This window comes from Corvus kubaryi, unplaced genomic scaffold, assembly GCF_017639235.1.
Source record: "Corvus kubaryi isolate FWS band 111438036 unplaced genomic scaffold, C.kubaryi_AGA036_p1.0 133, whole genome shotgun sequence".
Lineage (NCBI taxonomy): Eukaryota > Metazoa > Chordata > Aves > Passeriformes > Corvidae > Corvus > Corvus kubaryi.
Genome location: NW_024580667.1, coordinates 10,875,323 through 10,903,270, shown reverse-complemented (window position 1 = coordinate 10,903,270; position 27,948 = coordinate 10,875,323). Strand labels below are relative to the sequence as shown.

Sequence of the window (27,948 nt, the reverse complement as noted above, 5' to 3'; positions counted from 1 at the left end):
TTCAAGTAATTGTTCAGCAAAGCCTCTAAAGCCACTTTACTTGTTTCAAAATGCTCTCCTCTAATTTCAACAGAGAGTTTCTCCACACGTGTTTGAAGGACACTCAAGAGAGGTTTCCCAGCTGCTGTCAGTCTTGCAGCCTCTGCTGGGTGAATTTTGATTCATCAGCATGGCAGACCTCAGAAGCACAGTGGTCACTTAGAAATTAAACAGATCACGTGATAGGAACACTAGGAATTGCTCCTGTTGGGAATTCATTGACTGTACATAGTTAAAGTCATTAAACAATAGATTTCAATGTTCTAAGAAAGTGTGAGTAGCATGTACTGAAATGGAGAAATACTTAAACTTTAATGTATCTTAAGTCCTTAATGTTTTTACTTCCTTCACCTGAGTTCAATTTTTATCTTTGCTCCTTTGATTCATAAAGGTGAATGTCAATGTACTGACAGAGAATTAATTTTGTTCTTACTACAGGTGGTTTACAAGCCCGACTACTGTAAATGCTTTCTATAGTGCATCTACCAACCAGATCAGTGAGTATCTGCCTTCTGAGTCTCCTTATAAAGTGCCTGTTTGGGAATGTATGTGTCAAGCTTCAGATAACTGCTGTACCTATTGTGTTGTTTGTGACCGAAAATTAAAAGCTCAGACCTGATAATTCAGCTGTGAGACCTAAGTGAGAGGATCAATCTGGAAAACCCAGAGCTCCCACAAATTGGAACTACAGTTGCTCAATGAGTTACCCTGCGTCAGATGAGTTGCAGTGACCATGTGTGTGTTTGTACTCTGTCCATTGCAAATGATAGCTTAAATCACTTTTATTAAAGCCTAATGTTTCTATCTTCTGTTTTCTGTAGCAAAAACATGTGTACACACATCTCCATAAATATACAGTGATAGCAGTTCTGTCCTCTAGTATTGACAGATATGTAGCAATAAATGTGACTAGAGATGACTGTGATACAGACCAGAAAACATACAAATGTTTGTCCAGTGGATTTGTTCAATACCTTCAAGGACAAGGAGTGATATCTGTAGCTAACTTAAAATTCTTACCTGTATAGTTTGATGAAATTATTTTGTATATGCAGTACTACCTGTCTTCTACTAATTTTAGTTACTGGTTGTTTTTAGATAGCTTATATTCTGGTGTGGAAACAAATTAGGTAAAAGAGATAAGTTTTTCAAAGAAGTGTTATGAGTTTGGATGTTCATTCCTGTTTGTTTTAATGGGGCTTTGAACTGAAATTTTCTATCAGGCTTTAAAATTCAATACCAGTCTTTCTGTGTACAAGAGTGTTACCTTTACCCTGGCACTTCTCTTTGCTCTTACAAGCTTTGCATGTTAAATCAGCCTTCTTCTTCTATGCCATTCGTGTCTGGAAGGTGGCTGCCACCACCTCTGTGGTCTCGGTCCCCAGAGACAGGACCTCAAAAATTGCTTAGTGATTCCCCCTTTTATTCCTGCATCTCTTTTGGTCACAGAGAGAAAGGCACAAAGTTAATGTATCACACTGAAGAAGGTACAGCAGAGGACTGGCAGTCTGAGTCTGCTGGTATTTGCTTCTACCAATTTCTGTAAGCAACTTTGCCTCCAAACCACTCAAAATCTTTCATGTCTAAGTGATCTCAGTTGTAAAGCGTGTATAATAATTAGGCAGTTCTTTTGATTAAAATTAGTGTTATATTTAGATAGCTCTTCCTTAATTAGAGGGGCTGCCATCATTAGGCAGTCACATTTTTGTTGATCATCTGAGGGAGCACTTGGCTGAGGTGGTCACAGTTCTAAGGTACCTGCAAAGCATTACAGCTGCTCTTCCTCCACCATCACTGCTGCTGGAGAGGTTTTTTGTGAGTGGAGAGGACGCCTGCTCAGAGCAAAATGAAGCCATCACTGTTATACTGCTTTAATATTGGGTTCTCTCAAGTTTCAGCAGTGCTCAGCTGTCCCAGCCACTCCACCGTGGCACATTAGAGAAAACTGTGTCAAGAGGCTGGAGCCACTGAAAATTTCACACTCATGTCTGAAAGAGTCAGGAGTCAGAGAGCTATCAAACATAACCCATCAGTTATGGGTGTAGAGGCAATTGTATTTTTTATCAAAACAGCTGACCTTCTCGTTCTGCTGGCAAGTGACCTTGAAGTGTGGACGGTGCTACTCACTCTCAGTTCTTTCAGGACTCTTTCAAAGAGGAAAAAGTTTTAGGTGGCTCTTTCTGAACAAAGCCCTCTCCTACCAGAGAGGTACAAATGTAATCATGCCCTGAAAATGATGTGCAACAGGAGGGAAGATTCAGAGAAAGGCACAGTACTGTCTTCCACTGCTGGCTGGTGTGTTTTAATGGGGCAAGAGGCCCTGTGAGATGTGGGAAGAACATTCTCAAGTCAGAAGCTGCTGATAAACATTTGACACATCACTACTGATTTCCCATTAATACTGGTGGGGAAGAACTTCTACCTTGCTGCTTTGCAGGTATGTTTTCAGTAGTAATCCATGCAAAGTTTTGAGGGACTGCTCACATACCACAAGAACTGTGGCATATTTAAAGGCCTAGTTAAACCACAGAAAAAAAGTTCTTCAAACTAGAGTCATTGGAGAAAAAGAATTAAGCTTGAACTCCAGCAAGTTAAATGTAAAACTGTGATACAGCAAGCCCAGAAAGATTTTGAGGACCAAATTTCTAGCAGCACAAGAACTAATAATAAAAATTTTTTGTCAAATACACTGAAAGAGAAGAGTCTCTAAGGCATAAAAATAAGATAATTCTTTGCACGGGAAGAGTTTGGGAAGTTCTAACCCTGGAGCTTTTTCTTGTGAGAGGTTGGTCCCAGAAATTGCTTAAAATTTAGTGTCAATAAACTGTGTCAATAAGACTGTAGAAGAAATTCATACAATGAACTATGACAAATATAAGGACCATATGATATTCTCCCAGCTATTTCAAAGGAACTTCGACAAAAAATTTCCAAACAACCAGCTTTGATGTATAGCCTATGACTTATAGTGGCCTCAGCACAGGAAGAGTAGGTGTGGCAAGTTTCAAATCCTATTTTTCAAAAGATAGTTCAGAGGGACCTGCATAAAAAATCACTTTAGCCTCTATATGAAGGAATGCGGTTGTGACCACAACATGATTGAATAGAGAGAATGAATAAGCGTATGATATAATGGTGAAGAGTGAACATGAGAATGTGAGATGTTTTTTGCTTTTTCTTTTAGAAAAAAATCATACTTTCTGAATCTATTAGAGGTTTTGTAAAATTTAGAAAGCAGGTAAGTATGCTTGATACACTGTTTTTTTCCATCGCACACTTTGGATGTTCTTTCCCAATACTAATAACTGGAAGTTGTTGTGGGACAAGAAAGAAGGCCCTTTCATAAGTTAATGATTGATTAGAGATAAGAAAAGGAGGTGGGAACCAATTCCTTGTTGGCAAATAGTTGGAGGGGTGTGTTGTGGGGATCTCTGCTACTTACCGCATTAGCGGATGATCAGAAAAGAGGGTGTTCTGTTCTGTACAAAAGAGTAGAGGTATATGAACTCAGTTCAGGAGGACAGTTCCCTCTCCTGCTGGCTTCTGGAAGGTAGGAATATGTGCTAGCAGAAGAATTACCTCACAGGTAGTTGCCTGACACTCTTTCCCTTCACATCTACTACTGATCACTGCTCTAAATAGTGAATGGACCAGATCTTCACCTGCTTGAGTGCCCCTGCTCTTCAGTGAGCAAACTGGACTTTAGTGTCTTCAAGGCCCACCTATTTTTGCTCTTTGTAAGTGACTTTACTAAGAAGAATTTGAGAAATAAGAATTTTAAAATGCATAACAGAATTTGATTATGGAAATTAGTTTCTACATGAACTGGAAAATCCCTGGTTCCAAAATTTGATTCTAAAAATTAGGACCGTTAGTTTGGAAATAGAAATGTAGTGTGTGATGATATCAACAAATCCACAGCAACTCCGAACTTGATTAGTCACCAAAGGCTTCTTGAAAAAGTTTAGAGAAAAAGAAACATCAGTGCTGTGACCCATGGATTTTGGAAAAGAGCAATCGTCAGGTACCTGCAGAAGTGGAGGGGAATGTGGAGGTCCTGATCGCTTCTGAGCTTTAGGCAGCTGGTTTTGCTTTCTGTGTTCAAAACACAGGGAGGTCTCTGACACTCCTGATGGAAGGATCACAAATTGTTCTGTCTCTGTAATCTGTATCACTGACATAAACATTAGAATATCTATGCAAGTCCATGTACAGGCTTTTAGTGCTTTTAACTTGACTACTTGACTACTCAGTTACTTGGAAGAAAAGGTCTTGTTTCATGAAAAGTGAAAATTAATAGAGAATAGAAACTAGATGATTTTAAAAATCATTGGATTTGGGAGAACATAGCAAATCTTGCATATGCAGTAGATCTACCAAATTTTGCTGTACTTTAGTGCAAACACCCTTGTCTTTGCTGTTGCTTAACTTAATTTTCATTACTGAACTATTGATAGCTTGCATGACCAACAATTCTGTTAATATCTACAAAGGAGAAATAAGTAGCTGTATCAAAGTGAGATGTGCCACAAAGAGCAGAGTTAAAAAATATGGTACATATAATTTATCTTAATATTATGCAAGTTTACTCCTGATGTTCTCTTTATGTGAGTTCTATTTATTTATTTCCTCTTTTTCGATAATTCAAAGTGTCTTAGATGAACCACTATGCATGTTTATAATGGTTGTTAATAATTTTTTAATCCTAGTTTGGATAATTTTTCAATTTTCTGTGCATTTGCTCGTCAATTTCCCCTTTAATTATAGGTACTTAACAAGGACAACAGGTATGTGTCATTGCCTTTAGAGTCTCAAAATGTATCTAAGTACACTTCATATCATCTAAGCAGCATGAATACTATCTTTTTAATTATCATAATTGGAACACCAAAACCACATTCCTAAAGGATTAGTTTATTTTAATGCACTCTAGAGCTGTCAACAAATATGTGCTGAAAATAGACACAAGTGATGATCAAAGTGTGCTAGCACACTTCTGTTCAAGAAAAGGTTTTTATTTCATTACAGCACAAAAATATTGGCCCTTGAATATGTTAAAGATAAAAGGGAACTGTTCGTCAGACATTTGGTGTGTTCAGTTGTTTTTTCAAAATGTAAATATGTATGCCTTTAGAATATATAAAAATAGTCACATTTGTGGGCTGTGAAAGTAATGAAAGGGAGATTTACAGTGAACTGAGGCAAATAAAAGCAACATACTCATGAAGTGTAAGCTTGAATAGATGTACTGGGTAATTAATGTTGATATTATCTCTCTTAGTTTATATCCATGCTCCTTCTAAGTCATTTGTGCTGTTCCTGCAGTTCTCCAGTGAAAGTCAAGAGGCCTCTTTAGAGAGCGGCCTCAGTACATGTTACAGGAAGGAGATAAAATCTACAACAGAATTTAAAAATTGCGTTTAAATTAGCATCCATAGAGAAAAGCAGAGATGAGAGCTCATATTAGCCAGTAAGTATCGTCTTTACAGGAAGCATCACCCAGATATTGATGCTGGCAGCTCGCTTATGCTGTGAGTTGCAAGGGAGAGCTCTTATCTTGCCAGGAGCCAGGGAAGTGCTGGCAAACAGCACCCAGTGCCGTGGCCAGGGCAGGACAAGGGGAATGTCCATAGGGGCATTTTCTCTTCCCTTAAGAACTGGACTAATTGGAAGGTTATTGATGAAGTAGTTTCAAGTGTGCCATTAGTTTCCAGGAGGTTAATGAACACAGCAGATTTGGACTGAACACTTTCTGAGCCCTGTTATTAAGTAAGCTTTAAGTGTCTTAAGTGAGCTCTCATTTTATTTAACTATGGTCACAAGTGAGATGATACATGATCCTTACCTCCATTCTTTATCTTTTCTTTCTAAAATTCTTATTATGAATGTATAAAGTAGAAGAATTTTTCCTTTTTTTCTTCTCCCCCTACCCCCATTCTCTCACCCTGGGAAATCCAGTGAGGCTTCTCCTTAAAAAATAAAGATCAAAGTTTCTTGTAAAACAGATGTTTTCACATTTCCTACTCCCTTAGTAGACAGTATTCCTTGGCACCTCACAAACCACGTCATGTTTCTCCTCATGTTGCCCCACTGTGGTTGGGAAATACTGGGTTCTCTCTTTTTCATGGGTAGCAGAGTCTCTTGTCAGGTGAAGCAGAAGCTGAGCCAAGAATTGAAGCAGAGGCTGCAGAGTCCTCTGCTTTAAGACTATTACTTCCCTGTATCTCTTTAATGAATTTATTCACTGAGCTCTTCCTAAAATTAAGCTTTGTTTTCATGCATTGTATGGAACAGTTACTGTGCCTTACACAATTGATATCTTCTGTCCTCACACAATTTTTGTTTTCTCTGCTCTTTGTCCACAGGATAAAACTTGAAATAAGGTGTATGATTCAGGTCCATGTAATGACAGAGAGTTTGGTCTCTGTCACCTACATATGGATGCTCAAAGCTGTCTGGGGTGCTCTACAGTGTCTGAAAGGTTTCCTCATGTGTTTTATCTGAGATAAAACTTGGAGAAGCCCCTTGCCATCAAGACTGGCAGCTAGACCTCAAAGAAGACATGAAAGCCATCACTGGCATGAGATTCAGTTGTCCACATAGAAGTCTGTGGAACCATTTTAAACAAAATGTCCTTTGGGCTGTTTTTAGACAACTAACCAACACCCCAGCTGTCTTCACATTTAATTCCTTGTGTGAATTCAATATTCTTTGATTACTGACCAGCAGTTAGTCTTCTGCTTATGTCTTATCCCTTTAAAACTCTACATCTGAATTCATTCAGTGACACTTGAAAAAACAAGTTACAGCTTTTGAACACATCTGAGAATTGCCAGTACACCAATTGGCAGAGCACCCTGTATATCACACAGTTTAGCACAGCTGTCTCCCATATCTGTTACTTACATATGGGATTCACTAGCCTGTCAGAAGTTGCTTTAAACAAACCAACCTCATTATTGAGGAATAAGGCTTTGCCTCAGTTAAAATCATCATACAATATAACCAAATAATGTAATTGAACTATAAAATTTGAATTTATATTTAGATTTGAACTGCAAATTTCCTCATGATTTGGCGAGTCTTCTCATGTGTGTTTTGGTTTACTTTATCCATTATTGCCCTGCATTGTTTCAGGGAATTATCAGATCAAATGTGGTTACTTGTGTCTTCTTGGTAAACTAGCACTATTATACTGAATATAAGGATATTCATCTGCAAAGTGTAGGTATTCGCTGGTAAGTGGATTTATTAATGGCAGTAAAGCCCCTGCAAAATTGGAGGAAAGAAAAACCTTCAAATTTTAAATACATTCTAACAAGCTTTACAGCTCCTTGCTGTAGAGAGATGCTGAAAATGATATCATGGATAAAATGAAGATAGAAACCTTCAATTACATTAAAAGGCAGAGTGTATGTGTATATATACATATATATATACCGTGCAGGCAGGATTCTTCCAGAGCTTCAATATCAGCATAAATTAAGAGTGAAATGTTTGAAGTAAGCCAGATGTACTGCACTGCTTGAAGTGCCCCTGCATTCCAGAGCAGTAAAGTGACTAAGAGGAAAGTTGAACAGTCACTGTCCAAGGGTCCAGACACAGAGGTTCGGACAGCCAAAGCCTCCCTATACATGAATCTGGCAAGGGATGTGAAAAAATGTTCCTGCAAGTGTAGCTGCAGCAGCAGAAATTTGAGGGAAAATGTAGTGCTGAATGAGGGCAGGGGACCTGGTAACAAAGGAGATTTACCCTCTGTGGAGGAGGAATAGGTTAGGAAATGTTCAAACAGACTGGACAAACACAAGCCCATGGGCTCTGACAGGGTGCACCTACAAGCTCACAACATCATTGTGAGGCCACTCTTGGTAATCTTTGAAAGGTTGTAGTGACTGGGGGAGGTTCCTGAGGACTGGAAGAAAGCAAATGTCACTCCTATCTTCAAGAAGGTAAATCTAGGGAATTTCAAGCTAGCCAGGCTCACAACAGTCCCTGTGTACATGATAAAGTAAACCCTGGAAACAGTTTCCCTGACCAGCTTTCTACAATGAGATTATTAGCTCGGTGGTTGAGGAGAGAGATGTGAATGTGATTTATTCTTTAGAAAGAATTTCAGCACTTTCTCCCTTAACATACTCAAATAAAAACTCCTGAAGAATTGGCTACTCAAGTGGGTACTCAGATGCGCTGAAAACTCCTTGGACCACTGGGCTTAAAGGGCTGTGATCAGAACAACTGGTCTGTAGCATGTTGGGATCAGTGGCACAAAGTCCATCTTGAGGATGATCTAGCCTGGCTGTCCCACCTTGCCACCAGTAAGATGCATGGATGTAGGGTACCAGTGCTGTTCTGTGACAGCCTGAACTCATCTGTCCACAGACCAGTGCTCTTGTGGCATGTCACACCACTGCCCATCTCAGAATGCAGCCCAATAGCATTGCTCCAAATTTAGGTAGGTTGTAAAAAGGCAGATTCTTCAAGTCCAGGTCTTGATGATGGCAGATGGATTTGTGTGGGGTCTGTAATAAGATAACACAGTTTTCTTTCTGTGTGCTGTTGGTGAGTAATGACCATAGACTCAGGGCCTGCATTAGCAATATAGTGTATAAAGAGAGAGACTCTCAGCCTGTGTCTCTCTTTTGGGGCTGTGTAGAGGGAGAAAGCTTTAAAAGGTGCACAATACAGGCTAAATTTGTGGTCAAGTGTTAGCTCAAAATACATTCCCAGTGCCTGTATCTCTTCCTTAAGGTGTGAAATTCCCTGAAGTCTGCCTGTCTTACTCCTTCAGATCTGTCCTTTGCCTGCTTGAACTCCAGTAGCATATAAATAATCCCATTAGTATTTATTGCATCTGCAGCCTACTATGAGCTCTCTGAGTTTTGTCATTAATTCTTTTAGGTGCAATATGTCAAGCAAAAAAAGAAACAGATTTCACAAGGGAATTGCCTAAATTGAGGGATTCAAATCAGCACAAAATAAGAAACTGGTGATCAATCTCATGTTACAATTTCAAGGACATTCTAGTCTAAGACACTGTTATCCTTGCTCCCCCAAGGATGATGTAGTTATTGCTTGCCTGAAGGAGACATTGCATAAAAAGTGTTGCCAACTCTGAATTTGTTCCTTGTAGTGTTGCAAGAGGGGACAAGCACCCTCAGTTCCTCAGTGCCGCTGACCTCTGGAGAATGGGATCCATTTGCTCTACTGTCTGACCAAGAATCCCTTTCAAAATTAGATCTTTTTTCTTACCAAAAACCAAACAAAAACAACAACAACAAAACCACAAACACATGAACCCCCCAAACAAAACAAACAAACTCCTGGTGATAACATATTTCAGTTTCCTGAGGTTTTCTGAAATGTGTATTACATTCTGCTGGCCTCTTTCTCTGCTTTGGCCTGAAAATACTTCCTGAGCTTCCATTAGTGCAAACTACAGAGGTGTTTTCACACATCCAGAACCAGAAACCACTCCTTCAACCAGCACTTTGCTCAGTGATATCTAACCTAAAATGGATCCTGACTTTCAGTAAATAGTTACCAACCTGTTGCATGGACTCAGGATTGGAGCTTCCTACCATTCATTCATTGACTTGTTCAGTGAAAACTATCTCATGGTTTAACTCACAGCTGACTGTGTTTCAGCAATGTTCTACAAAGACACATTTAGTGTAGCTGGATAAGCCTGAGTGAAGATTTGCACCTAATTTGCTGTAAATAATGTATATTACCTCTACTGCAGACAAGTGCAAATTCACTACACAAGTCTATACCTGGACATAAAAACTGCAGCTCCTTAAAAAGATTTTGATAGCCTCTTGGTGCAGGGACAGGCACACAGGATTGTGTGATCATTAGACATGATTTCATTCATACCACCTTCAGTATGGGCTCATTTGTTCATTTTGGCCACAGTTCCTCTCACCTGTTGTTGTGGGGATAGGATCATTTAGAGTTAGTAGAACCTAAGCATTCTAAAATCTTTTCTGAGATTCGGTGTTTGGAGAGAACCAGTTCAGATAGGATTTTCAGCTCTAAACACAGCTTTTAACTTAAGGCCTAACAAGGAATTTTCATTAGGTTGTATGAGTGTACCATTGCTGCTTAAAATGTTTAAAAACATGCATCATAAATAATCTTCTCTGTGCACTGGGAGGCAAGGAGAGTTAGATCAGGAAAACTTTGTCCTTGACATTGGTAAAATTTTGGTCTGTAGTGCTGGAAAAGAAAATAATACCATGCTTGAAACAATAAAACAACATCTGGAGAAGTAAGAATAAAACCCCAAACAACATTCAGAAAATAAGTTTGAAGCCCACATTTTTTGTAAGCTAATTGCAGATAGGGAATGATGGCAGCCATGGAGAAGCAACATCAAAAAGCAGCTGGGCAGGCCAAGAGGACATGCCTTGTGCCATATCACTTGGCATGAATTACACTCAGCATACTGGTTTTGGTTTTGGGGTTTTGGTTTTTTCTTTTTTTTCTTTTCTTTTTTCTTTTTTTCATTTCAAAGTAAGTTTTTTAAAGACTTTGTAAGGAAAGAACAACGATCTTGCCTGAAAACTTATCTCAGATATAAAGAAATCTATGTCCAATATATCCACAAAAAAAAATGAATAGGGTTAGAATTAAACGAATTTGTTTTTGTATTGATCTGAGCATTCAGGTGATTTCTTGAAGAGAGACCCATAGGGTGAAGCAGCAGCTCCTGGGAAGACAAGTGAGTCACCTGAGGAAACTGGTTCTTCCTCAACAAGGTGATGACCATGTGGGTTAAGCTTCAAAGCAGGTGTATGCCTGTGCTTTATGGATGGGAGTTTGTGACACAAGACAGTAAATTCCACATCTGGGCCTGGAAGGATGGCACTTTTCACCATCATGTAAGAACTTTGACCATGGGTGTATGTTCTATTTAGCAGTTCTTTGGGCTGTTACATTTTTACCATGTGCAGCTCCACTGTCTTCAGTATCCTGGCACTGAAATGTCACCCTGGAATTAAAAATAGACATGTGACTTTGAGGAACAATTTTGATTCCTATGTGAAACATCAGTAGATCATCACTTGCCAGAGTGTTTCCATTGATGTTTTTTTGGCAACTGGTTAGTCTACCAGAAACAGCCAGGTAATATCTGTAGCTAGACTGACCCTACAGCCTTAATAATCTACAGTTTTCCTTTACAGAAGTGCCTAAGCATGCTCATTTACCTTTGTTTTTCATAGACTAAATAGAATTAGGCTTACATTTTACCACTTTCATGTTTCTTGCTGCACTGAAGCCTCACTAAGCTAACACTATTTTAATTCTTCTTGCACTTTACCTATGTATTGTCTGTTGATCTGTCGGCACATCTGAGGGTAATCCAGTATTCTTCATAGGAAACAGGAGGTGTGTTTTTCATAGGAACACGTGTGCTTACTCAGACGAGCGTGTGGCAGCATCTCTGCTGCCTCTCCAAGATCCTCTACATTGCATTCTGAAACTACCACCCCAGGGAAAGCTCCCCTCGCAAAACCTTCTGAAACCAAACAAATGAGGTCATAAAATCTAAACCCTTGGGCATTGTGACAGCAATTCAGCTGTATTGAATTGGCCTCACTTTTTTATTATATTTTTTTTTTTCAATTGCAGGATTCCCAGCAGGAGAACTTCAAAAGCCTTTCTTTTGGGGAACAGAGTATCCTAGGTAAGTATTGCACCAGGGAACTTCATCCACCTAGAAATGAGGAAAAACAGGGGAAGTTATTGCAAACACATATAGGTGAAGAAGAGGGCATGGCAGAGAAGGCTGCAGTGCTGAAGGCAACCAAAAGGTAGTGAGTGCATGGGAAAACTGTGTTGTCCTTCTGCAGGGCAAACTTGGCCCTTGGGTTGTGTGTTCTCTCCTGCTGTATCCTGGTTTTTCCACTGGAAGAACTGACTTTGAGAAGTGCTGCTTTGTGAGATACTTTTTCTTACCCTTGGGAGCCATATGTGTTGCTGTTGTCTTAAACTGATGACTGATTTCTCGCAGGAATTGCTAACTAAGTGCACCCAAGTGGAAGTGTTTCAATGCTACAGCATGCAGATGCAGCAGTGTGCACATGGCAGGTATTAAAAGGAATTGTAAATCAGATAACTAACACTTCCTGAACAGAACTGAATACCCCAAGAAGCCAATTATTATCAGTTTATTGTTCACTTTCTGCTAATATCTAAGATTAGCCGTGGCCCCTTGTCTGTGCCTGTTGAGGTGCCTGAGAATATCTTCATGTGCATAAGTGATTGCCTGAGATTGCCTGAGCATGTGCCAGTGTAGCTGAGGAAGGGTAATTATAGGTCACATACATTTAATTTTGAAAAATCACTGCTTTTGTGCAGTTCAATAGCTTTCTATTTTAGGGCAGGATAAGACCATGAAAAGTTTCTGATGGCAGTTTCTGAAAGTTATTTTGCAGTTACATAAAGCCAGTTACTGGTGAAACATATCCTTAATAAATCTTTGTTAAACTTTCTGAACATTTTGTGTTTGCCATCATCCAATCTGGATTGTGTCCTTGTAAACAGGAAATTTTGCAATATATGTAGAAAGACGTTCAATTTAGGAACAAATTAATTTGAATTCAAAGAGAATTCTTGTGGGCCAGGTGACTTTGTAAGTGGTAATTGGGGATAGAAGAAAGTCCTTTCTTGTTAAGGTGAACTTTTTTCCTGTTACAGTTATTGCAGACCTGTTTCCAGCTTTGCTTTCTGAAGAGATTTCTCTGTATTCTGACCTTCTGCCATAGTGATAAAATTGTGGTTCTTTCAAAGTGTTATACTTTGCTCATCTCTCTTCTTTAAAGGTTACCTTAGCTTAAATTGGTTTTGCTTGAGTACGTATCAAAATGATATTTAGTAAACAAATGTGGCTGGTTTATATCAGACAACCAATTGCTTTTGTCCTTGAAATATTCTGGATGTTTTCTGTCTGCTTAGAAGAAACAGTACATGGCAGTGGAACAGACAAACCATCAAAAAGTCACCAGTGCTTGCTGAAAAACTGTTTTAGCAAATATTTAACATTTAGTGGCGTTTTAGTGACCAGTTCCAGCGCAACCACCAAAAACCAGCTATGTCTATTTGCATAAAGGGAAGCTTAGTTATCACTTTTACATCTCAGTACATTAAATAACATTCAAATGCCATCATTCACAGTTATGAGCCTTCAGTGCCAGATATATTGAAATAGAGATTTCAAACTACCTGACCTCATAGCTTCCTTACAGTTCTCTGAGCCTCCCCAGTCCCAGAAAGTTCCCCTTTAATATGGTATCTGCTGGGCTGTACCTAATCCCTTCCATCTATGTCCTACTGTGCCCAGAAGTGAAAAGCACGAACAGAGCTGGGAAAATTTATGGCAATAAATGCTGTTGAGCTGGACAAAATGCTGAAGGGGGTTCACAGATTCAAAGCCAAAATTTGCTGCAAACTTCACCCAATCTTTTGGAGCTAAGGAAAGCTGTAGCAGTGCCAGAACACCAACCTGTTCTTTGTCCTGTCACTCATGGTGACGAAGAACCTTAGAGGAAAAATAAGATGTATTTAGTAATAGGGCTTGGTTCTTCTCGATCTCTTTACCTGTTTTGTGCCATTGTTTTTTCACTTCTCCAGCTGCAAAAGAACCTGCATAACCCCTTTAGTTCAGATGTGGAAAACAAGTCTTACATAGTGCATTTATTAGGGGTAATTATCACTGTGTGCTACACAAGATTACAAATTTGTCACACAAAAGGACGATATTTCCATTGCTGAAATGTATCATTTTAACCTGCATTTCTTAGAGAAGGTTTGTAACAGTACTTGGGCTAAAAAACAGTAGGGAAGATTTTAGCACATGCAAAGTACCTTTCAGGAAACAAAAAAACAATGGGAAGGATTTTCGTAGGAGCAGAGGGAATTAAATGATATAATACCTTTTGGGCCTGACTAAGATGAGCAATTAGTGCACTATGGATCATTAGGTCCAATAATAACATGTTATTTCAAAACCATCTGCCTTTCTTCTATTTCAATACGATGTGTTAGAAATACTATAAGCTGCTTTGAAGTGTAGCATCTCAATAATGAAATAAATAAAATCACAAAAATCAACTCAACAAATGAAAGATGCATTGGGTAGATCACCTACCCCCATGATATCCACTGCTTTTGGTGTAAAAAAGCCCTTAGCCTTTCCCTCTTTCATCTCTGTTTCTCCCAAAAGCATGTTTATTGGGATATAATAAGGAAGATATAATTAATTGTCAATCAGGAATACAAAATATTTCTTTTTACTCTGTTTCCCAGGTGCCTTAGGTCCGACTGTGTATCATTTCCTATTCCAGGGCAGGTGCAAGGGAATTATGTGACCTTTCTTTTTAAAACTGAATGGAGATCTGTTAACGCTTTACAAAATATAGTCTTTGTTTCAGAGTAGTTATAGCTGTAACTGTGTCCTGTTCCCTGTCAGAATATACAGAATGCAGTCAGCTGTGGGAGACATTTGGAGCTCATACGATGCTGATAAGGAATTTGGTTGGAAGAGTGAACCATCCCAATGCTTTCAAAGTTTTAGATTAAATGTTGCTTTTGAAAGAGTTAAGAGCTTCAACATCTTTAAGTCCAAATTGTATAGGTGTGATTTTTAGACCCATAGTCCCCTGCCTCCTCACCCCCTTTTAAAATCAATAATGATATTTCCTGAGGTCTTTTGTCCATTAATGTTCATGACTGTGAACACTTCCTGAGGAAACTGGTTCTTTGTGTTACAGGTCATTAAGTTATGGTGCCATAGGAGTGATTGTCGGCCATGAGTTTACTCATGGATTTGATAGCAATGGTGAGTGATTGACTGCATGTTGATAACTTTTTTATTTACAGAGTTGACAGATTAGAAAGCTGACTTGTACATGCTGTAGCGTTTTTATTGTTTTGGGTGTTCTAATGGTGCTGAATTGCGTGAAAAAAATATCAACTTGTATTTATTAGATTTATTTACATGGAATCTTGCTTCTCTGAATTGGATTTTATTTGGTAAGAAATGCCACAAGCTTGATTCCTTCTGTTTGTCTTGAATGAAAACTAAATCAGCAACAGATTCTGAAAGTCCTAATGGGGGGAGTGGGAAGGGCAAAAGGATAATTTCTGATTGATAAAAATTACTTCCAAGAAAACTTTTCATTTCAGGTATCTTTTTCAAAAGATAATTACAAAAGTTTTAAAATACAATACTGGAACAATAGTGATGCAGAAAAGGTGTTGCAAAATGTTAAAATTAAATTCAAAAAAGAGAGAGAGGGGAAAAAGAAGAATGGTCAGAAAATATCAATCCAATTGTCCTGACAAGCTGGGTAGAGTGAGGCATTGCCACTATCTAGGTTTGGCTGTCTCAGTAAGGTGCTTTTAAAAATTGGGCTTCTGAGAGAAAGTGAGGGGAGGGGGAGAGGAGGGAGGTGCAGGGAGAAAGAAACCTGAACCTCCTCCTCCTAGCAGCAATTTTGAGTTTGCTTATGTTGTGTAGTAAAAGAAAAGAAAAGAGAAGAAAAAAGAAAAGAAAGCCTTGTGTCCTGGTATCCTTTTTGGCACTGCTCTACAATATTTTGTGTCAACAATCACTCCAGAATGGAGACATTTTATTTCATAAACTCCCACCTTGTGTAGGTGAGTACCTAATCTCCCTCTTGTCTCCTGCCAGTCAGAAAGGAACCTAAGGTTTGATTCCCTAAGCAGACCCCTACTTCTTGCCAGGCTCTTACCTTCCAAATATAGAAATAAATACATCTCTAGGAATTTGTCATCTTGAACAAGATAATACACAGAGGAAAAAAAGAAGAAATAAAAGCATGAAATAAAACATCTTCAGTACTTGGTATTATGCCTGTATTGCTCCTTACCTCTCTCTCCTGCAGTTGCAAAGAAGAATCAAATCACAGAGCAAGGCTGCATCCACATGGGCAGCTAAACATGCTCTCAGTAAAGTCCAAACATGTCTTGTGTCTGACTGGCTGGAGTCATGATGGAGACTAAATACTCTCCTACAAATGACAGGGAGCAGGGACCTGAGGGTGAAACTTCCATGAGCCACTGCTGTAACCATCAGCCTGGGCAATGGGATGTATATATCCTCCCTGTTTCCATGGATAGGGTTTAAATGTTCTGGTCTTGCTCCAAAATCAAACACGGAAGCTTCAGAAGTTTGCATGAAATGGATTGGGTTCCTGATCAAGTGAAGAATTAATAATAAATTAGTTATCATCACATTTTCAGAATCAAAGACATATGGTCTGAGGATGAAAAATACAATTACACTTGCAAGAAAGCTAAATGTGTCTTACACTATGTAATTATAAAATGTACTGCTGAACTTGTTAGTCATTACTATCTTCTTCTGCAAATGGAAATTCTGACAATAAATAGAATGACAACTTTTCACTGCTGATTTCACGGAGTTAAAGATTTTGATCACTGATCCTACTCATTTTGTAAACACACTTACATGAGAACATTCACCTCTCATTTCTGTGCAGGTGATAAATTCCTAAATTGTAAAAGTTTTCTCCTGCAAAAAAATTTGTTTTCTTTCTTTCCTTTTTGAGGTCGGAAATATGACAAAAATGGAAATTTAGACCCTTGGTGGACAACTGACTCTGAAGAAAAATTTAAGGAGAAAACAAAATGCATGATTAATCAGTACAACAATTACTACTGGAAGCAAGCTGGCTTACACGTATGTAAACCACCAGTGACTGAAAATAGTGGTACATGAGGAGTTTGTGTCGTTGTTGTGCCCCTTTTTTTTTTTTTTTTTAAAGTTCTCTTTTTATAAATCCCAATGTATTGGAATATTAGACTACCAACTTCATTTCTCACAACAAATGATTTTTTGAGGTGAATAATTGTGTTAAAAATTGTCTGTCAGGTTTGATTAGTCTGGTCAAATACCACTACCCACACCCTGGTGATGGGGTTAAACCATTTCAATCCCTCACATCCTTTTGGAATCAGAGGAAGAGGATGAAGCCACTCAGCAGGGCTGGTCTAATTATTGTGAGCACGTTAAATGTCTTCTCAAGATGAGGTTTGTAATGAAAACTGAGCAATCACTCTTTTAGAAAGAATATAATAGCATGTTTTATAGATTCCTTTAACAATTCTGCCTGTTATTTATTGCAGCTATAAAATGGATGCATAAGCCCTACTTTATTTCATATTCAACTCTTGCTATTTCTTCCGTGTGTGCACACAGACCCCATTTGTATGTTTAATCAAGGGAATATGATAGCAGTAGCTCCTAGAAAAGGATTGAGAAAGAAAGTGCAAGGGAATGGTTTCTGTTTCATTGTCTGTCAGAGGTATGGGCTTCCCTGAAAACGTGTACATGTATTTGTGTGTCCAAAATGAGGATAAACAGGATAAATTGCAGACCTTCAGAAATGAATAGCTGAAATTCCAGTAATGTTGTCTGGGACACAACTGTAATCTTAGTTTTCAGGATAAAACACATATTCCAGTCCCCACTCAATTCTAACACCTCTACCTACATTTTAGAAATACTATTACATCTTTACCTTTTCAGAATAGCAAGGCCACATGAAATGCTCATCAACAATTCTAGCACTTTTCCCAGGCTTGTTTGTGCTGGTCTTGGAGATAACAAAGCCGTATTGTGGTCCAGTCTGAAGTCCAGTGACTCAGACTTTAAATACTTCATAATAAGCTAAGTTACAAATCAAAATTCTCAGGCTCATTCCTGAATATCTGTAGGACAAAAACTGTCATTACAAAAATGCCACTCGAAGATCAATAAAAGCTTCCCCAAGGATGGGGCTGAGCCCTTCCCATGTCTCTGCCGTTGGCTTGGCCATCCCCTTTGCCTTTTCCACTGTCTCTTGAGATGAGGTAGGTCTGGATTTCCTCTCCAGTGTAGATACTGCCTTTGAAGTCCATGGATGGGCTTACTGGAGAGATCCTATCACCCACAGCCTTGTCATCCCATTCCTTCTATTTCCACAGGATAACCGAAAGCACTTCTTAAATGATAGAAGAATCTTCCAATTTTCTGCCATATTTTATAGCTTTTGCATGAAGAGCTATGCAAGCAAAGACCTTTTTTTTTATTGTCATTTTGTTCTGTCATTTACATCAATATTCTGCAGGTTTTTTACCCTTATATGAATATTTTTCATGGATCAAGAAACCTATTTATTCTTCTTCCTTTTCATCTAGTATGCAATAAAAATGTCTCCAGAACAGAAGCCTAATGAAAGAAAAAGTGGATATAGAAATAGCTTCAGAGTGCAATAATCACATAAAGTCATCTCATTGAATAAAGGGCTTATCGTGGTCCCTGAGCCCTGCCACAAACTGTCTGGGCAGAGTAGTCTCAAATACCTGATCCAGAGCTGCCTGAGATCAGCAGAAAGACTTCTTCCACTTTTCAGATGACCTGTGGCCCTGTGCCCCTGTTAGGTTACTCTCATCTTATGCTCTAAGTCAGTCTCTGTCACAAGCCCACTGTGAAGAAAATGTGTGAGTAGGAAGGCCAGGGAAAAGGCAGCTGGTATGTGTGCCTGTTCCCTGCTGTCCCAGCACCTTTTGTCCTAAAAGCTTCTCTCTCACCTCCATCTCCAGCCTCCTGAGGGCAGGGGAGAGCTAGCAGGAAAGGGTTGCACTTTCCTCCGTGGCTCCCATTTTTCCTACAACACTGTACCCAAGGCATCAAGTAAGATGTCCCGAGTCTAATCTGGGTGCTCATCTGCACCGAGTGTGGGGCTGAGCACAAGTACCTGGCGATTCCCTTGGTCTTTTTACCTCTTCTTCTCCATTTTCCCGTCTTTTGCCATCCTGAAACTGAGTCCTGATGCCAACCCTATCCTACTGATCCCTGTGGCACGGGAGAGCTGATGGCTGCAGCCAGCATTGACCTTCAGAGCCCTGCTCAAAACTGTGCTCAATTATCTTGCCTATTTGAGGCACAGGAGAGAGTAAAACTGCTTAATTACAATTACAGTTGGTAACACAAAGACCTTAGTAGGCTGGGTGAGTAGAGATAATGCTACTTCAGCAGAAATTAGGATTTCTTTGTAATGATATTGCACTTGGTAATGCCAGGAGACCAGTTTCCTCACAAAGTTTATATAGAGCTGTTTCCCACAACATGTTCTGGTTGCTATTGCTCCTGATCTTGGAATCAATACCCAGGAGAAGCAACAGGAATCTCCTTTGCAGATATTTTTAGAGCATTGAATGTACTATCAATTTTGATTCTGTCTCTGACAGTTATTTTTAATTACAGTTATTTGTGTTATGACTTAGAAGTTATTTTAGCATCCCAGTAGTATATTGAGAGTTATGTAGAGAAATAAATGTAACCTTTTAGATAAAAGTTTAAGAAAGAGGCTACTGGATCTCACATGTCACCAGATATAAACAGTCCTTAGGGGAAAATTACTGACACTCAGCTCAAAGATCAGGGACTGGATTCTTAAGTGCATTCTATCTGCCATATTTTGTGCTACAGAGATCTAGGGCCAGAGCCAGGATAACTCATCACAGAAAATTTTTTACTGGCAGTTTTCACACTGAAACCCAGTTTTCTTAACCAAAGATGGATGAAATTGACTGAGGTTGTTCTTGCCTTGTTTTACTTTTTCTCCTCTTTTTGAAGTTGATCGAGTAGGAAGTTCAGAAATGGGTCAAATGACTGATGTTCTTTCATTCTGCCAAGGTGAAAGGGAAGAGGACTTTGGCAGAAAACATTGCAGACAATGGAGGTCTGCGAGAAGCTTTCAGGGTAAGTAGATGAAAAATATCTGAAACATCATATTATTAAAAAAAGAAAAAGAAGTTGTGGTAATCTTCATGTTGCTGAAAGGCACTTAGTATCTCTTTCTTATCAGGCATACAGGAAATGGATTACAGAAAAGAGGGGAGGAGAAGAAGAGCCTTTACTGCCAGGCCTTGAGTTCACACACAACCAGCTTTTCTTTCTCAGTTATGCCCATGTGAGTAGTGCAAATGTGTTTCAAATCCCCATGTGTTAACCGGAACAATGTGCAGTGCAGATATGAGCCTGCCTGGTTTCAACAATCTGCATCACCCAAACACAGACTTTTGAGAGTATAAGCAGAGACTTGTCCCACAATAATTATTTCTTTTTCTTTCCCTCTTTGTCCTCAACTACCCATGGTGCCAGTACTGCTGAAAATATTCTTGGTTTTGCACAGTGTTGTCACAGAAACTTTCTTTCTTCTTTCTACTTCCCTCCACTAAAAGGGTCTTCCTGCATTTATTGACTCCTCAACCTCCTTCAATTTTAACTTCCCAGATTCCTGGTGCTTGCAATACACAGCAGTTTATGACTGCTTCCACCACAAACTCCTCTTAAAAGTGTCCCACCACCATTTGTTACTGTGTACGTTGTTCAAGGAAAATAAGCAGCAGTGAAGAAAGTCTTAGTTTATTTTTTCCCATCTGTCACTAAATATGCTGTAACAAAACTTTGATAAGAGATGCGAGTTTTTTAGAAAAACATAGAGCAAGGGAGAGGATCAGAAATTACTCATTTGGGTAACCATATTGGGACAAACTCCCTACATGAGAAGGAAAGTCAGGCTATAAAACTTTGCCACCAGTTGAAGGAATGAATCATGCCAAACTAAAAAAAACAAGACCCAATGCAAGCAGTCCTGGCCGAAAATAATTTCTCTGCTGAGAGTCAGTGTAGCAGTCTATGGGCCTATGGCTGTTTCAGTTTGACAATATTGAGCAAAGAAAATATTCCACTTTGGTCATTTATGCTGAATTAAGTTTCGCCTCGTGGCACTTTTTCTCCAAATAAATTTTGAATCTATAGGGAATATCTGGGGGCCTTATAGGACCACTGCAGGAATCATATGTCCAGTGGTCCCTCACAGGGAAGGCACATGCACAGTGAGAGCACTGTATGCAAGGTACCCTCAAGCTCAGCCCATATCCACAGAGCTCAAGACACTCAACAGCCTTATTTAAACTGTCAGAGCTGTGCTTAGCCAGAAAAAATTGCACTGAAGTCCACTGAAATCCTTTGGGCAATCTGGCTTAAAGGATTTTGTTGACAGGAACATTTAATGTAGAGACTTACATAAGGTAGAGGCAGTTTAAAGGAGATTTTTCATGCAATGGATACAGCGTAAGAGGGATTATTCAGTTGTGCAAATATTCTATCTGCCCTGTTTTGTGGTCAGTTATGATTTGGTTAAGTATCTTATCAGGAGCAGGGAACTGGGGACCACTGATGGAAATGTGGAAAATGTGTAATTTCAAAAGAAACTGACATTCCAACATGGAATAAATATGCCAGCTAATATAGCTGCAATTGTAGAGGTGATAAGCATTATTATGTGTACCTTTTATACACATTACATAGCTTTGAGACCAAGAAGTATGTTTGGTAATTATTAAGGTGTGAGATGATGCAGCACAAGCTGAAAGACAAGCTACCATTATAGAGAACTTCAAAAGAACTAGTAAAGTGACTGTGGTTAGATGATGGGAAAGTGTGTGTAGAGAAAAACAGTGGGTGGGCATTGGATCCATCAGGGGGTTTGAAAAACAAGAGAACATACCAACAGAAAACTGCATATTGGCAAAGGTGAAACAAAGTAGGAATTTATGGTGTCTTTCCATGTTATGCATTCTATAAGTAATAGGCATCTTAAGAACAGTGACTTTACATTTTGCTTTACATACAAAGTCATCCCAGATAATGTGCCTGTTTCTGTTTTTTTTATTTTATTAGGTAAGATGCAACTCCTTTAGACCAGAATCGGCGAGGGAGCAAATATATACTGGAGCTCACAGCCCTCCTCAGTTCAGGTAGTGCAAATAAAGTATTTCCTCAGTGTACATACAGAATCAATCACTGCAGAACAGAAGTGCAGAAATTCAGCATTTTAAAAGGGGGTTAAGAGCAAACACAAAATTGGACTGTGCTCTTGGTTTAGATGGAAATTGAATTGGTTTTATTAGCTTCTTTCACTATTACAAATGGTCTTCCGTAAAATTGAGGAGCTTGCATCTACCTTCAAAAGCATTTGAACCAGAACACACTGTGATCCCTGTGATATCCTGTCATCATGGCCTGAGTACCTAAAATGCCCCATCTATCTCTTTCCCAAAGCAATTCTAGTTTAGCAAACAGTGAATATAAGGAGGGTCCTTGGTTTAATCTGAGTTCATTGAAAGCTTATAAGTCTCTACCTTGAATTATATTGATAATGAAGGCAAAATGTGCCCTGTAAGCTCAGTTCAAGACCAAACTCTTCTGCTGGCATTCAAGTGACACTTTTCTTGAAGGAGCAGTGACAGTCCAGCCATAACAGAGAGTGTCTGTCCTTGCCAAAAGGCTTTCCCCAGGCTTCCCTCACCACAGACGCTCATGAACTCCCTGCCACGGGAAGGGGGGAACCACATAAGAATTAGGAAGCCAGAGTTTATTTCTCTGCTTCTTCACAGAGTTTTTGTGACCAATAACATGTTGGTTTTGTTGGGATTCCTGTTGGTTGCATCTACTTAACTAAGAACCGGGTGCAGTACTACATTGCCTCTTTATAAGGACAAAGGAAGTTAACTCCACAAGCTGATTCATACAATACAGTGGATTATTTGCCTTCTAGAGAATCCTACCAGTTTCTGTTGACTAAAAGAGTCTTATACCAGCTAGTAAGGGTAAAAGTAGTACAGTATGCAAATCTGTGTGCCTTTTAACATTGAAAATACAATGTTAAAATACAATGACAATGAGGACAGGAGTATCAGGCTGACCTTCAGCCTACAGAGATATTAATTTCATAATTCCTACTCTTGTTAAGATTTTGGCAAAAATAACCATTTGCTGTCTTTTAAAGTCCTCAGGTTTATTTACCTATATGTATATTTATATTCTGAATCATTACATAGCTACATTCCCATGAGATGGTGCAAATCTCAAAATATACAGGGAACTCTAGGGATAGAGTATTTATTAGGAAAACTCCTGAAGGCATCAAGCTATGAAAGAAAATTTCAGAGACGTTTCGATTAATTTGAGATCTAGAAAATAAAGACAAAACTTTTTCTTAGTTTTTGAGTGAGATACTGAGAACTGGCTTCTGTTTTGAAACTGAAGAACTGGTGCTTGTCTTCTCTTGCAAATCATATCAGCTGGGCTAACAAATTATATTATCTATTTCTCCCAACTGGATTTCATTTATGTCCCAAGACCATTATGAGCATAACTGCAATACAGCTAGCTCCCACGCTGACAGCTCTTTCTGTCCAAAAAGCTCAAACAGCCCTTTTAAAAGTAATCATAAAAGGTAACAATAAAAACTATAGAAATGAGCAACACATCTTGAACACAGGTGTGTGCATCTGAATGTTTCACACCAGGTTCTCTTCACAGTCAAAAAGGAAATGGCATTTTAGAACTAAATATATATAAAAATAATCTTTCAGCAGGTAATAAATTTAAATTACTTAGACTCTGCAAATATATCTTTCTATTGATTACCAAGGGAGGCCAGGGTGACCTGCTTAGGGAAAGGTGTCTCTACTGTAATTCAGTGGGATGAAATCCAGACAGCCCACTCTGATTTTAGTTAATGTGTGGCAGTATCAAACCATGGGTAGAAAAGTGGCATGCATGCATACATAAAGATCTTTTCATTGGATAAATTCTGGGTTTATTTCTTTTTAATTGGCAGATTTTCAGTATTAGCATGTGTCTTTGCTATTTTTGAATGCCAATTTCAGATTGAAATCCCTGGCATGGCAGGCAGAACTCCCACCAACATCAGCAGCAGTTCTGCATGACCAGCTCTCGCTGTTCCAGTCCCTGAATATGTATCTGCAGCTTTTTTACAGTAAAGCTGTATTTCTTATTTGCAGCCTAACCTCATTTGGTAATCCTCCCTACAAAACTGACCTTTAGACATTTTTGTGCCAGATGACTGCAAATTTTCTTACAGAAAGTCTAATCAATGTAATAAGAATGTTTTCTACCATGCTGAGCTACACTGAGAAGCTGATTGTCTGCAACATAGAAAAATGCCTCCTCACAGCATAACAAAGGAAAGGTATACAATTAATCTCACAGTAGATACTTTCCTGCTCTTAACTCAGGAAACTCTGTAACACCATTGCAAGTTTTGGGTTAGCAAATTACAAGATAATTAAAAGCATAGGAAAAAGCAGCAAACAACAAAATCACAATCTAGCAGAGGTAAAATAATAGTTTCTGACCACATCACATAATGCAGACATGAAAGCAGGAGCCAAGGATGACTGCATGCAAAGAGCAAGCTCTTCCCCTATGCCTGAAGGGGCCAGTCTGGGATGGAGACACATAGTCCAGCTTGGGTCAGGCAGGGATGTGCTGCTCTTTCAGTATCCCACCACCTGTGGTAGAAGCAAGAGGGCTTGGGAGCTGGTCAGGGCAGAAGGCTCAGAAAATATATTTCCAAAATATCAGATGAGTTGAGGTGCTCATAGGTGCAAGGCTGAGCTGCCCAACAAGAGTCTCTAATTGCCCCCTGAGACTGCAAAGTCCCAGGGACTCAGTGGGTGGGTGTGGGTGTGTGTGGGTGTGGGTGGACAGAGTGTGCTGTTACGAGAATTGAGAGCCACATGAAACCACTGCCAGCACAACCCCACTGCCAGCACAGCCCCGGTGTGTGCTTACATCCCCTGCCTGCTGCCCTGCAGCTGTCTGGCAGGGCTGGAAGAAGGATTCCACTGAGCACAGCTACTGCTTATCTCCCACCTCTGCTGCCAAGGGTCACATTAGAAAATTGTTCTAAAGGGCACGGTATCACAAAATGCATTTGTTTTTCATCACATTTCTAGCAAAGCAAGATGCTTCTCAAAGCATGAAACAAGATTTTCTTCATATTAACTGGGAGCCCTTCTTCTGTACCTTTCGGTTTTATTTGTGAAAAAACTACGTGAAAGCCTGAAAATTCAGCCTGAAGTGAAAACACTGAAACACTTGCAGACCTGTAGTGTTTGACAGAAGGCAACCTGCATGTCCATCACTTTTCTCATCACTTTTCTCTTTGCAGAGTAATCGGAGCCATGAGCAACTTTGAAGAGTTCCGTAAAGCTTTCCATTGCCCGGCGAACACGACGATGAACCGCGGGGCAGAGTCCTGCCGGCTCTGGTAGCTGTCCCTTGCAGCTCTTCTCTTGGGAGGAGTCTGCAAATGTGAACTGCTCAAGCCCATTGCTACAGTGTCAGAGTAACAGTCTGGAATCTGGAGAGGTGTTACTTCAAATGCATCTTTGTGATCCATGCTGATATCTGTATGGATCTAATCACTCCCTATGTAGAGACTAGGAACATTCCAAACAGAAGAGCTTTTCTTTAAGGATAATAATAAAAAGTAACTCCTTTTAACCATAAAACTACTCCGGTTCATCTGCAGTTGCATTGCTGTTGATGGATAACTGCCATTATCAATTCTAATTCCTGATTTATAGTTGAGCTAGAGGTAAATGCTAAAATCCAGTTTTAATCTATTGCTCTGCAGGGGTTCTATGCAGAATGTTCCCACACAAAATTTATTCTTTCTGGATGAAGAAATTCATGAGCCCTGCTATAAAGCCAGCTCTGATCTGCTGTGTGATACTGCATTTTCATAACTTAAGCTGTCACAGCCCAGCATGCCATAAATGATGTGGCATGATGTAAAGACACAAGACTTTATATAAATTCAGTTTAATATGTCAGATTAGTGCCTCTGGTTTTGGAACAGTTTCAAGCTGAGAAAGTACCTCATGGTATCCATCTGTAGGACTAAAACATAAAGGATACTTGTCAGATTGTGGCCTCTTCTAATTTTAGAACATCTTATGATATGGTGAATGGTGAAATGTATGTATGGTGAAAATCAGAGGCTCTCAGAGGGGATTCCCAGCACCACTATTCTCATAAATATTGCAGCATTTATTCTGGTTTACACTGTAGGCAGTTTTTTCCCAGGGGATGGTTTTTACCTTGGGCTGAAGATAGCTTCATCTGCATTTATTTTTTTAAGCCAGAAATACTATACCAGATTTAAATGATGGATTTTATAGTGTCTGGGTCTTACAGGGTATTGCAAGTAGTGTGCATGTTTGCCCTCATGTTCTGGATGGGGCAGAATGACTTGTGATTTTAAGGAAAGAGTATGTGACAGAAAAACAGAGTACCAGTGTCATTTGACTTGTCTGGATAAAAAGAGCAATTTAGGAGTAGAGGACTTAAAAACACACTAAAAATACAGACCAGTTGAGTTTTCAATTTGATTTTTAAGAATATTAATGAAAAGTTTTTATTTCAGCAGAAAGATTTTAACACATAACTATTACTGGGAGAGGTCAGATGGGGAGGTGGGGGAGGATGCACATACAGCTCTTTTTTTCCTAACAGAAAGGTACCTATATAAGTGGCATATATTTATACCTTGTGCATTATTTCATTTTTACACGGTGTAATTATTTCAAAAGGAGTTTCTTTAGACTGATTTAATTCCCGCAAATCAATATTGGTCTCTGTGTGTATATACTTTTATATATATATATATATACAAAATATATTTTTTTTATATGCTTAAATTTTATCAGTACAGAAATGTTAGTAAGACAAACTTTTTTACAATGATTGGTCACATACTGTTGGATAAGAACTTGGTTGGACAGTCACATCCAGAGGGTCATGGTCAATGGCTCAGAGTCCCAATGGACATCAGTCACAAGTGGTGCCCCTCAGGGGTCCTTACTGCCACCAGTGTCATTTAATATCTTCATTAATGACAGATTAAGGGATCAAGTGCACCCTCAGCAAGTTTGCAGATAACACCAAGCTGAGTGGTGTGGTTGCCACACCTGTAGGATGGGATGGCATCCAAGGGGACCTGGACAAGCTCAAGAAGTGGCCCATGGGAATCTCATGAGGTTAACGAGACCAAGTGCAAGCAGCTGCACCCAGGTATGGGCAGCTCCTGGTATCAACAAAAGCTGGGGATGTACAGATCAAGAATAGCCCTGCCCAGGACTTGGGGGTGCTGGTGGGTGAGAGGCTGGACATGACCCAGCAACAGGCATTTGCAGCCCAGAAAACCAACAGTGTCCTGGGCTGCATCCAGAGCAGTGTGGGCAGCAGGTCAAGGGAAGGGGGAGGAGGCCACCAAGACGATGAGAGGGATTGACCACCCTTCCTATGAGGAAAGGTTGAGAGACTTGGGATTGGTCAGCCTGGAGAATAGAAGGCTTCGGTGTGACCTAATTTCAGCCTTCAGTACATGAAGGGAGTCTACAAGAAAGATGGAGAGGGACTTTTTAAAAGGACATGTAGGGACAGGAGAAGGGGGAATGGCTTTAAATTGAAAGTAGTTTTGGATTAGACAGCAGGAGGAAGTTCTTTACTGTGAGGGTGCTGAGGTGCTGGAAGAGGTTGCCCAGGGAAGTTGTGGATGCCTCATCCCTGGAAGTGTTCAGGGCCATGTTGGATGTGGCTCTGAGCAACCTGGTAGAAGTGCAAGGAGGTGTCCCTGCCCATGGCAGGGGGTTGGAATTAGATGAACTTTAAGGCCCCTTACAACCCAAATCATTCTATGATTGTCCAACAGTCATGGTGGAGGAAGGTTTATTGAAGCTAAGTAACTGAAGCAAATTGGGTTATTTTCCTACGTGTCTTTAGAAAGAAGGGGGACAGAATGGAAGCATAATTTATGGAAAAAACAGGATCTCAAACTACCTTCCAGAGTGAAGGAAGCAGACATTCCTGTCCTCAAGGCTCTGTTGCCACTTTTCAGAAACAAAATATTGTGATTTGGGACCAGAACATTCTTTTATCAATTTTTTCCTTGAAAAAGTCAAAGTCTTCTTAAGAAGAAAGCATTTTTCCGT

General features: G+C 39.5%; 1 protein-coding gene across 1 annotated transcript in view; it reads left to right on the top strand.

The window, feature by feature from the left end:
- The window catches only part of PHEX (phosphate regulating endopeptidase homolog X-linked), a 98,263-nt gene extending 71,922 nt beyond the window's left edge, over positions 1–26,341 (top strand). Inside the window, exons 15-22 of the mRNA XM_042036302.1 lie at positions 478–536; positions 11,674–11,728; positions 14,814–14,881; positions 16,638–16,768; positions 19,769–19,834; positions 19,941–20,045; positions 21,821–21,897; positions 25,122–26,341. Coding sequence (XP_041892236.1) covers positions 478–536; positions 11,674–11,728; positions 14,814–14,881; positions 16,638–16,768; positions 19,769–19,834; positions 19,941–20,045; positions 21,821–21,897; positions 25,122–25,224 — 664 coding nt within the window. The 3' untranslated portion in view covers positions 25,225–26,341. The remainder of the gene's footprint in view (positions 1–477; positions 537–11,673; positions 11,729–14,813; positions 14,882–16,637; positions 16,769–19,768; positions 19,835–19,940; positions 20,046–21,820; positions 21,898–25,121) is intronic.
- Positions 26,342–27,948: the final 1,607 nt, after the last annotated feature.